This window comes from Gekko japonicus, unplaced genomic scaffold (assembly GCF_001447785.1).
Source record: "Gekko japonicus isolate JY-2015 unplaced genomic scaffold, Gekko_japonicus_V1.1 scaffold2515, whole genome shotgun sequence".
NCBI classification, from domain to species: domain Eukaryota; kingdom Metazoa; phylum Chordata; class Lepidosauria; order Squamata; family Gekkonidae; genus Gekko; species Gekko japonicus.
The window spans coordinates 174,496-186,491 of NW_015174913.1; the positions used below are offsets into that span (position 1 = coordinate 174,496).

Here is an 11,996-nt window from a genome sequence, read left to right on the forward strand (position 1 = left end):
CTCCTTTGCATATTAGGCCACACACCCCTAATGTAGCCAATCCTCCAAGAGCTTACAGAGCTCTTCTTACAGGAGCTACTGTAAGCTCTTGGAGGATTGGCTACATTAGGGGTGTGTCGCTTAATATGCAAATGAGTACCTGCTACAAAAAGAGCCTGTTGGCCACTCCTGATTTCCTTAACTGTCATTAGCTCTCTGCAGCCTCCTGTAACTGTTGGGGTTTTTTTAACCTCAGAACACTGAGCTCTGCAGCTGACCAATCAGAGAGTGTGGGGTGCAAGGAGGCAGCAGCCTGGCAGCCACATAGGAAGCAACGGGGGGAGCACATTTTACCCCTTTTGACACCCTTAGGGGTTGAATTTCTAAAAATCCCTTCTTAGTGAGCATCTATATCCTGGTAGGAGTGCTCTCCCCGAATTTCATGTTTCTAGGACCAAGGGTCTGGCCTGGGCGTTGATTTTACAGTGAGGGGACTTTCTTTTATATTTATATAAATATATAGATGAGTCACAGGTACAGACTAAAAAATCCACAAGGGGTGAAGGGAGTTGTCTGAAAACATGAGGGAAACCCTGGGATTGCAGAAAAAGCAATCAAAAGCCTGAGAATCTTGGAAGTGGATGGAAGGAATTCCACCCCCTGCAATTCCTTGCAGGGGACCACCTTAACCAGTAACTTCCAGCATGAACAAAATGCTTGGGAATACCTAGCACTGAATGAATTGGAGGTGGGAGGGAGCACACATTTATAGAAAGGGTTTAAATCAATCCCACCTTCCCACCCAATTCAGGGTCCCCCAATATTAAAACATGTCAAACATTAAAAAGCATTTAAAATACATATACATGGTCAGGTAGGTTCATATGTAGGCAGTCCTTCAGATATGCCAACCCCAACCTGCATAAGGCAGGGGTTAAGCTTTTGGAATGTGAGGACACCTTTTTAACATCAAAAATGTCATGCCCCTCCCCCCGATAATGGTTGCACCATTAGTATCCACTGATTTAAGAAAACGCATAATGACAAAAAGATCAAAATGAAGACGCTTACTGCAGGTGTGGCTTCATGGACCACTTGCAATAACTCCATTGCACCCCCCCCAAGGGTCTCTGGTCCCCAACGTGGGAACCACAATTGTAGGACTTGAACGGTCAATAACCAGCACTTTGAATTGGCCCTGGAAACAAGTTGGGAACCAGCGTACATGAAAGCTTGGGAGTGATATGGTCCCTATGACCAACTCCAGTCACCGTTCTGTACCATCAGTAGCTTCCGGACAGTCTTCAAGGGCAGCCCCATGTAGAGCGCATTGTAGTAATCTAATTCAGATGTCAGCAGGGCATGTACAACACTGGCAAGATCCTTTCTGCCCAGGAAACAGCTGCAGCTGACTAACCAGCAACCGTTGATGAAATGTACCACTGGCCACTGTTGCTACCTGGTTATCCAAGAGGAGGCCCAGATCTAGCAACACCCCTGAGGAATGAACTTGATCTTTCTGGGGAATGCAACACATTCAGAGCAGAAGACATCCCATACACATGCCTTCTCTGTTGTGGCCCCCACCTAGTGGAACGGCCTGCCTGAGGAGGTCAGGAAAGTTCCTACTCTCTTGGCTTTCTGCAAACTATGCCAAACTGAATTATTCAAGATGGCTTTTCCGTGCAAGCAATAGAGCTACACTGTACGGAATGATTCATAGTTACTTGGAAAAATTAGGGACTGTGGTCTATGTTACTGTGTATAGCTTGCTGAAACTAGGATCCTACTATGGAATTTCACAACATTTAATGAAGGGGTGTTAAACATACGGCCTGCAGGCCAGAACCAGCTCCTGCAGGGCTCCTATCTAGCCTGGTCTGCTTCCTGATTCCTGCATCGCAGTTTGCTTTTGCCCAGCTCTCCTCTCCTGCTTCTTGCTTCGCAAGCCAAGCCTCCCTTCCCTTGACTGGCTGAGTGCTCCTCCCCCTCCTCCTTTAGGAAGAGAGTGGGAGGGAAACAGCCAGACAGAGAGAGAGAGATCCCCCTTTCCATACAGGGGAAAAAGAAACCTAACAGCACAGCTTACAATCTTTATTAGTGGAAAAGAGCAAGAGTCCGGGGGGGTGGGGGGAGTCCCATGGCATCTTTAAGACCAACGAAGTTTTATTCCAGGTATAAGCTTTCATGTGCACACACACTTCAGAGAGAGGGAGGGGGAGTGAAAGAGCCAGAGAGAGATCCTCCTTTCCAGTTCTAACATATGGGGGGGGGGAGGGAGAAACCTAACAGTACAGCTTGCAATCTTTATTAGTGGAAAGGAGCAAGAGTCCAGTAGCACCTTAACAATGAACAACATTTGTGGCAGGGCATGAGCTTTCATGAGTCACTGTTCACTTCTTCAGATACAGCTAGAACGTGAGTACTTCTGTCCTTATATCTTGGAGCATGAAGTGATTTCAGAGGCCAAATGACAATAGCAGGCATTGGGAACGAGAGAAGAAACCCAGGTCTCAGTTCAGTCCAGGAGGATGCATTGTCTTGAGCTTCATTATCAGTTGCAATTCAGCAGTCTTTCTTTCTAAACGCGCTTTGAAATTCCTTTGTAAGAGAGCTGCTACTCTTAGGTCAGCAAATGACTGTCCTGGAAGGTTAAAATATTCTCCCACTGGTTTTTGAATGCTGCGGTTTCTAACAGCAGTAGAAAGAGCAAGAGTCCAGCAGCAAGAGTCTAACAAAATTTGTGGTAGGGTATTCTTTGCATCCTCCTGGACTGAATCCTCCAGGACCTTAGTTTCCTGTCTCATTACCAAAGCTGATTATCTCCACACTTACTACCCCTCTGCATATCACACCTAATCCAATCAAGCCTGCTACTGCCATTTGGCATCTGAAATAATCTTTATAAAGTTTATATCTCCAGTACATTCTGTTACATTTTATGGCACACATGAGTTGGCCCGACAAAGTGACATTTATGTCAGATCTGGCCCTCATAACAAATGATTTAATGTATCACGTGAATACTTATGCTTTGCTTCAGCACTGTTTTTAGACTTCTGCTTGGTTCTACAACCCTAATCCTATTGCACTGCGTACTGAATGTCCCATCCATCAATTGTATTGACTCATTCTGTATTATCTGCCTTCAGTTCAAGAAAAACAGACTATAAATAACGTAAGTAAATAAATAATCCTAGTTCCTACATCAGACCCCCCCCCATCAGTAGCACCTCAGTTTGTGGGGAACTGAGTTTCACCTTAGATTTAGGTGGGTAGCCACTGGTCTCAAACTCAGTTCTCACATCTGTTTGTTAACTCTGGTATTTGTATGCTGATTTACTGCTATTCACAGATCTTACCTAAAGTTTTAGAATCCAATCTCAGCTATAATCACCAGTTTACTTATGCATCTTGACTAACTAGCCCTTCCTGACAACTAAACCCCCCACATCTTGTAATGGTTAAGGACATCTTGTTTCACTGTACCTGAAGAAGTGTGCATGCACACGAAAAGCTTATGCCTTGAACAAAAGCTTATGCCTTGAACAAAACTGGACTAAACTTTGTTCTGAGTTTTACCTTGTTAGTTTTAAGGGCTATCAAACGATATATTCCAGTTTAGGGCACCGCAGCCACTCCTTACCGGTCCTACTATGTCAGAGACGTGAGAGACTGTCGTTCCCGAGGCTGCTCCCAGGTACAGCACTTTGGCGCCGGGTTTGATGTGGATCTGATCGATGCCTCCAAGGATAGCGGCAGCCAGTTTGGAGCGGAAGGGGTTCCAGGCTCGGTATTCCACCTTCACTTCCCCATCCTGAAGAGAGAAAGCATTACCTATATTACAGGACTTCCAATTTTGGATCGGCAAGTCAGAAGCACCACCCATTCCCAGAATGTCCCCCTCACCAATCTTGTGGTATTTACATCCTCATTTTCAGACAACTGTCCCTCAAAAGGGCTCTCACAGCAACCAACAGATGCAGGGCTCTAAACAGATGCAGGTCAACCTGGCCCTATTTCTAGGCCACTTAGCACAAGGGAAAAGGCGCAGAAGGCAAAGATACAATTGACACCCCACATCCCAGCTAGTTGCTTCTGAGATAACTTAAACAAAATAAATTGAACACAGCTAGAAATTAACCCAGTTCTTCTAACTACTGCTCAATAGTAAAGACCTTGTTCTTTCCCCCCCACCTTTTGGCGAGGTGGATGGCTGCCAAAAGGAGTCCAAGGGGACAGTGACAATATGGTTTGGTGGGCCCAGAGAAAGGGCCTTTGTTCTCTCTCCTCCTGCAGGGGCCTGATTTTACTGCCTCCCCTCACTTACAAGCAAGCCACATACTCCCTTACCACGCCACCCCCTGCCCATTCCTCCAAGCCGCCCACCTCCACGGAAATCCTCTTCTCTCCGTACACAGACTCGCCTGGTACTAGATTCCGGGTCACCAAGGCATCCTCTTTTCCCCGGCAGATGAAGACACCTGCAGATGTGGAAGAGAAGAGGTTCTGGATTATTTAGACAAAAGATAGGCTTTGCATTAGTTTTGCTGTGGCGAAAGACAATGTCACGCATCTAACCACACCGGACCAAAGACTTAAGCATCATTATGCCTTCAGAAGAGGTAGCTGCAATTCAGCCGCTCTCCCCCAATGCTATTCCTAAGGATCTGGTGATCTCCCAGAAGCAATGTTTCAGGGGACTGCAACCAAAGGGGGAAACAGGAAGGTCCAGCTTGGCAAAGTCTGCCAATGGTGGAATAGATACCAGTGCTCTGCGGCCAGCAGCTAGGGCCAGGTTCACACATGCGTGGGAATAATATTGCAAAAAAACCCCCAACATCCGACTTCAAGTGGAGATCTTCACTTCAGAATGCTCCTCTGTTTCAAAGATGCCTGCAAACACAGAAACCAGGACAGCAAGACATGAGGAGAGGCAGAACCTCTCTCCGTGCTATGCCAGCTTTGTCTCTGCACAGGGATTTTACTTTTTTCCCACCATAGAGAACAATGGAGGGAATAAGGGCAACCTGTTTGAGGGCCCGTAGAATTGGACCCCCTGGTCCAATGCTCTTGAAACTTGGTTGGTATCTTGGGGAGAGGCTCCAGCAGCTACCCTGCGAGTTTGGAGCCTCTCCCTCAAGCCCTCTACCCTCCACCCCCCAGAATATACCCTATGTTTTCGCCATTGACTTCAATGGCCTATAGGATATAATGGGACCGAAATTGACATTCGAAAGACTCCCGAATGGGCTCTGTAACGATTTCATGTTTTGTGTGTTTGTGTCTTTAAAAGTGGTTTGCATGGATGTGTGAGGATAATGTAGAATGCTGGACAGGCATGTGGTGTGATTGGTGATTGACAGAGAGGGGGAGGGAGGATAAGAGATGTCAAGTCAAGAGTGTCAGTTGAAGGGTGTCTGTTAGTTATGAGATTTGAAAAAGACAATTAAACAGAGTGTCAGCAGAGAGTGCTGTGTGAAAGCAGTTATAAGTTCTGTCTAGTAAAAGAGTTAAGCAGTTTGTTCGTTTTAAGGTCTGAGAGAGAGAAGTCTTGTGTGTGTTATGAAAAGTTAAAGCATAAAGAAACAGTAACCATATATGGTCTAAGGAAAATATTGTTACAAAGCGACATGCCCAGATCCCTGTCAGTAAGAGGGAAAAGTGTGTGAAACATCCAATAAATCTACTTTTATTTAAGATAACAGTTCTGAACGAAATTCTTCTCAGGAAACACATAGTCCTTCGAAAGCCCAGACCCTGGGTCACAATACCAAAACCAGAAGAAGAAAATATTATAGAAATAGGTGTGGGAAAACCTAAATTTCCCTGGTGGCAGCCAGATTACCCATAGGAAAATAAAACATAAGAACTTTTAAAGGTAAACCAGACCTCCCCAAATAAGAGGTTGTCACAGGCTCCTACTGACGAAACTGACATGCAGGAGTCTTACTGCCAGCCGAAACTGATTCTGCCCGATTCAGCCGAATCCAAATGGGCCGAATTATTTTTTTTTGCACAGCCATAATCCCTAGCTAGCAGCATTACTGTATAAGAGGAAGCTTCTGCATTACTTATACAACCGAGGCTGAAATGCTCTGTGCACTTAAAGTAAATCCCAAATGAACTTCATGGGATTTATGCCTGAATTCGGCTCTTGATTTGAAGAGGAGATTGGATTTATACCCTGCCCTTCACTATCCAAGGGAATCTCAGAGTGGCTTACATACACCTTTCCCTTCCCCTCCCCACAACAGACACCCTGTGAGGTAGGTGGGGCTGAGAGAGCTTAACAGAAACTGCTCTTTTTCAAGAACAGCTCTTGTCAGAACTACGGCTTGCCCAAGGTCATCCAGCCAGGTGTAAGTGGAGGAGTGGGGAATCAAACCCAGTTCTCCCAGATTAGTCAGTGCACGTAACCACTACACCAAACTGGCTCTCCTCTTAATGCAAATATTTGAAACATTGGCTACCAAGCTTTCTAAACTGAACGGAGAGCTAATGCCCGTTTTACTGAGTTTTAAGCTACTTCAAGGCCTTGCTAAGAAGCTGGGTGGATGTTTGAACAGTAAGAGTATCAGGGCCTGCAGAAGCAAGCAGCTCTGCAAGCCCTCACATCCAGATATTGGGAAGCTACCCTGCAGAACTCTTATTGATGGCATTTTAGTGTTTTTTTCCAAAGGAAGCCTCCAAGCATGTAATAATCTAGGAAGCCTCCAAGAAGATTTTTTCACAGCAGAAAGAGAGCTTCAGACTAAAGAGACCAGGGTTCAGTCTGAAGACGTGTAACACAGCTATCTTGCTGTGACCAAGCTGGTCTGAATCTGGTGGTACGGACAATTCAAAACCGTTTATCTCTCAAAAGACTCAAAGCAGTTGCTCTCTCGGAATAAAAAGAAGCCTGTTTCTTTTGGGTCATCTTAAAGGTCAGATTCAAAATGCCTCCTCAAACTGAATGTACAATCTATGACACACTCCAGCCAAGAATGACTTACCTTCATGCCTGTGGGGCTCTACGGTGACCTTTCTGCCACCTCTGAAGCCTCCCCGCCCTCCTCGAAAGCCCCCGCCTCCTCCACGTCCGCCTCGGAAACCTCCTCCACGTCCGCCTCGGAAACCTCCTCCACGTCCGCCTCGGAAGCCGCCTCCTTCTCCTGGAGACCTAAATCCACCTCCTATAGATGAGGAGTGTGAGAATAAGACCCATGAGAACAAGCAAGAGGGGCATGTGGCATAGGTAGAAATAAGCAACAAAGGAATGGGCAGAGAACCTCAAAAGACTACGTGTGGTTCATATGAACAAGGCTAATGGCTCCTGAAATAACACACAGTGCAGGGTTTACCTGATCAGTTGTTCATGTAAATTTTTTTGGGGGGGCCCCGTAGGGGATTTTTTTATTTGCATTTTTCTAAAAACTACTATGAAATTTAGGGAAGGGTCTACAAACTATGGGAGAAAGTAAAGAAAACCCACTAAAAACCCAAGAGATGGTGATCATATATCATGCTTATAAAGTTAGCTTCAGCTTAAAGTCAATTAGAGTTCATTGTCTGTGGTGAATCATAGTCTTCATCCTGTAATCGAAACAATATATAACTCCTGCACATTTGACTTAATAAAGAACAATATAGGAAATAGTTAATATTCATATAACTTTCAAGAAACATTAACAACTCAATATCTATCCTTTTTCTTTCTCAACTGGTAAGCTTTTGGGGAGGCTACCGCCCCAAGATTCAAATCTGAGTCCTCATCAGAAGATGCCACTTCTCCATCTTCGTCACTCTCCTTGGTACTGTCATTTTTCTCTTTATCTTCTTCACCTGCTTGATGGTTATAATGCTGCAAAAACGCCAATGCCTTTTCTGCGGTGTCAATTTTTTCTTTCTTGTCCTTAAATTTGAAGATTATGCCTTTGGGCACATTCCATCTGTAGGTTATGTTATTCTTCTGTAGAAATAGTACCAAGTCTCTGTATTTCTTTCTTTACTTTCTTATTTCAAACAGAATGTCTTTCATAATTTTAATTTCTTTGTCCTTAATCTTCAAGGTAGTTCTACTTGTAGCTTTAGTTGTTCATGTAATTTAATGTACCGTCAGAATGCTATATGATTTAAAGTCATGCCTGAATGCCGCCTAGAAGACCTAAATTTTGGAAAGGCGTAATGCAAACCTTTTGAACAAACCAAACACCATATTGCACACACCAGGTCTTTTCTTCCCCTCAAGCACCCTGCCCAGCAACAAAGAGCATTTTTAAAAGCTAGTACCCCCACCCCAAATACTTATTAAATCCTACCTGACACTCTCCACACCCAATGCATTACCTGTGTCCTGCTTTTATAGTAACAGAAGTTGGGGACCCACAAGAACTTACGGGGAGGATCTCATTTCTCCACCTCCCACTATTTCTTCTTCCTGTTCCCTAAAATCCCCCATAGCCTTTCCTACTACCTTCTGCCCTCATCTTCTGCTTTCCTGCCTCGCTTCCCTCCTGAAGCTTCTGCCCAGGAAAACTATGGCCCAGTTGCACAGTGGAGAACCTGCAAGGACTTACCAGGGGGGCCACTTACTTTCACCTGATCCCCCCCTTCTCACATTATGTCTGCCTCTCTTGATAACCTCCCTTCTTTTCTTCCTTTTCTCCTTCCCATCCAACAACCTTTTTGTTGTTCAGTCACACAATCGAGTCCGACTGTTCGCAACCACACGGACCACATCATGCCAGGTTCTACTGTCTTCCGTCGTGCTCCAGAGTTTGCTTAATTTAATGTTCGTTGCATCGATAACACTGTCTAAAACATCTCATCCTTTTTCTACCTACCTTTGATTCAACTCTCCTATCTTCAGCCATACCTTTATTTACTTCATCTATTCCCACCTTTCACCACAATGGAGATTTAAAGTGGCTTATAGCATGCTTCTCTCCCCCATTTTATCCCCCACCATGAGCTTCCATGTCAGAGGGGAGATTCAAGCCTAGCTGAAAGGTAGCAAGTCACCTAGTGGTGACTGTTGGGCCTAGTCACCATGAGTCCTCCCTCAAAGGCCAAAACAGCCCTCGAAAGGGCTCTGGCCCCTCCTTCTGCCTTTTTATTAACATAAAACAAGGCTTGAAGGCTGGCAGTGGTGTTGTGGTTGCCTAGTAACAGCCACTGACGGCATTTGGTCTTAAAACTATAGGTGCTACTTCTATTATACAGGAGCTTTCTTTCAGGTGTATAGAAACACCTGTCCATGGCTCCAGTATCTGGATTTAAGCAGCCACAGATCTGGTCATATTGAGAATTAGATGTGTTGATGTTCAAAGCAACTATGAAAAATGAAGTCTGCACCAAAAAGAAACCCAACTTGAGCACTGGCACTCGCCCATCTGACCACAACTGATGATACCAAGCAGTTGCAGAAGAACTGCAAACAGAGTACTTTTCTTGAACCCTCTCTGTGCAATGCCACTCACATTCACTGCACCAACAACACGACTACAGAAACACAAGCATTCCAACATGCCCTTCAAACACAAATATTTCCATTTAATCCACCCCCAGCATGCAAATCCATACAGGTATTCTCTCATTTATAACATTTATGAACCTACTGTTCACCTTGGTAACTGGGACCCATGAACCACATGCATAAACAAAACTAGGGCTGCCAAACCGCGGCGGGGGATCCATGCGTCGTCGCAGGATCGCTGCCACGGGGGACAGCGATCCGCGTTGCATTGGCGTCGCCAGGATGTGAAGCTACGCGTCACTCTGGCAACGGGGCTGTTTGGAGTCCCGTTGCCAGGGCGACACGTAGCTTCACATCCTGGCGACGCCGGTGCAACGCGGATTGCTGTCCCCCCCGCGGCAGCGATCCTGCGACGACGCACGGATCCCCCACCGCAATTTGGCAGCCCTGAACAAAACACAAACTTTATTTGTTTAAAGTATCTATATGGCCATCTTTCTCCTGACCATCTCAAGGCCTAAGGCAGGTAACAACTGAAAAGCAGTTTGATAAAACAAACATTGAAACCACTCTAAAAACACTTTAGAGATATTTCCCCTCTGTCCAGGCTCAGATCACCACCAAACCTTTCAGGACAGCTTTCTTGCAGCCTTGCTGGAAAACCAGAAGAGGGAGGTGACCTCTGACCAGAAGGCTGCCCCAGAGGCAGAGGGCAACCACTAACAAAGTTTGTGCCTGGTCTGTTGCGAAACATGCCTTGGATAAATGAAGCCATGAAAGAAAACATTACTAGGAAGGAAGAATAAAGTTGCCACACCAAAGCATGCAGGAAAAGGCAATTCTTCATTTATGGGGGTCGGAGAGCATGAAAGGATTTAACTGTAAGCAGCAACATTTTGAATCGGACCCAGACACCACTCTGCAAGCAGTTTGCACCATCTGAAACGTTATAGTATAAATGTATTTATTCGTTTTAAAATAATCATTAACAACAATTAACATCAAAAGCATAAAACAAGCAACAACAAGAGATAGGTGGAGACAAAGTATGGGAACGTTACAGTATAAATATACGTACCAGCGCAGGCTGATTTTTTTCTAGCAGACACCAAAGCACATCTTAAGCAAAAGACTAACAAATACAAAAGAATGCGAGTGCTTTTTTAAAGCAGGAAGAAAGGAGAGAAATAACCACTCACCTCGTCCTCCTCGAAAGCCTCCGCGTCCGCCGCCGCGATCCCCAAATCCACCACGCCCTCCACGCGGGCTAAAACCTACATAGGTGGAGATGCACGCAAAAAAAAAAATCAGTTAGCAAACACGTGTCTGAGTCCTCCCTCCCGGCCTCCCCAATTCCCACGTGCGCACATTGTCCTACAAAGACAGTAAGAAAATACTTCCACCGACCGTCTTTCCCTCCCTCTCCTCCTTACCGGGCCGCATAACTGGAGCGAAGGTAGGAAAGACTGGCTTCGGAACCACGCGCCGAAAAGTCTTGAAGATTATGCAGAAAACATGCGTAAAAACCTCGGAGGCGCACCGGAAATACGACAGGAAGAATGGGACGCGGGGAATTTGAGAGGATGCGCGCGAAGGTTTGTGGGAAATGGAGTCCGTTTGCACCACGCGCTTGCGCAGTTGTATGGGCGTGTCCTCAGGCGCCACTTGATTCTGGCGTGCCTCCTCCGTCCCACGAGATAGGGGTCGTTGTCCTTTGTTCTAAGGTAGAGTTTAGATTGGTGCCTGCGGGGGTGGGGAATTGTGAATTTTCATACGGTTTTAAAGGCAAGGCCTCAGGTTTAGGAGCTGAAATAGTTAAGGCCAGGTTGCCTTTGAGTAGTATAGAATGCATTCTGGGGCTGCCAGTCTGCAGGTAGGGCCAAAGGATTTTCCGGAATAATATCTCATCTTCACACTACAGAGACCGGTTCCAAGGGTTGTCGGTCCGGGTTGGGAAACACCAGGAGATTTTAAGTGTGGAGCCCGAGAAGGGCGGGACTTCAGTGGCATATAATACTATTAGAGTCCACCTTCCAAAGCAGCCATTTTCTCAAGTGAATGGATCTTTGTCACATGAAGGTCAGCTGTAACAGCGGGAGATCGCCAGCCACCACCTGGAGATTGGTCACCACCATATCAATTCCCTAGAGCAAATAGATGCTTTGGAGGGTGGACCCTATGGTACTGCACCCCACTGAGGTCCCTGTCCTCCCAGGCTCCACCCCCAAATCTCTTGTAGTTTCCCAACCTGGAACTGGCAACCCCCCACCTAGGGAGGACCTGTTAACCCTAAGGCTTTCCATCGCCTGTTAGCCATGTGCACAGCTCTGTGTGAGATCTCACTACACCTTAGTATATCCTCCCTCACAGGTTGTTTTTGGAGCACAGAACTATTCTTCGGTGTCTTTTTAGGAGGTGTTGGATAAAAAAATGTAGGTATTAACCCAGGTCCTGATGGTTTAACAGGGCTTTGGGATGCCGCAGTCACTACAGGTGTCAACTACTTTAACAAAGTTAGCCATTTATTTGAACACATGAATCTGCCTTAAACTGAATCAGA

At 45.7% G+C, this 11,996-nt stretch overlaps 1 protein-coding gene across 1 annotated transcript in view; it reads right to left on the minus strand.

Annotated features, from left to right (window-relative positions):
* Positions 1-10,964, minus strand: part of FBL (fibrillarin) — a 23,288-nt gene extending 12,324 nt beyond the window's left edge. Inside the window, exons 1-5 of the mRNA XM_015425035.1 lie at positions 10,870-10,964; positions 10,636-10,710; positions 6,975-7,154; positions 4,369-4,463; positions 3,626-3,796 (exon numbers count right to left, since the gene is read on the minus strand). Coding sequence (XP_015280521.1) covers positions 3,626-3,796; positions 4,369-4,463; positions 6,975-7,154; positions 10,636-10,710; positions 10,870-10,879 — 531 coding nt within the window. The 5' untranslated portion in view covers positions 10,880-10,964. The remainder of the gene's footprint in view (positions 1-3,625; positions 3,797-4,368; positions 4,464-6,974; positions 7,155-10,635; positions 10,711-10,869) is intronic.
* Positions 10,965-11,996: the final 1,032 nt, after the last annotated feature.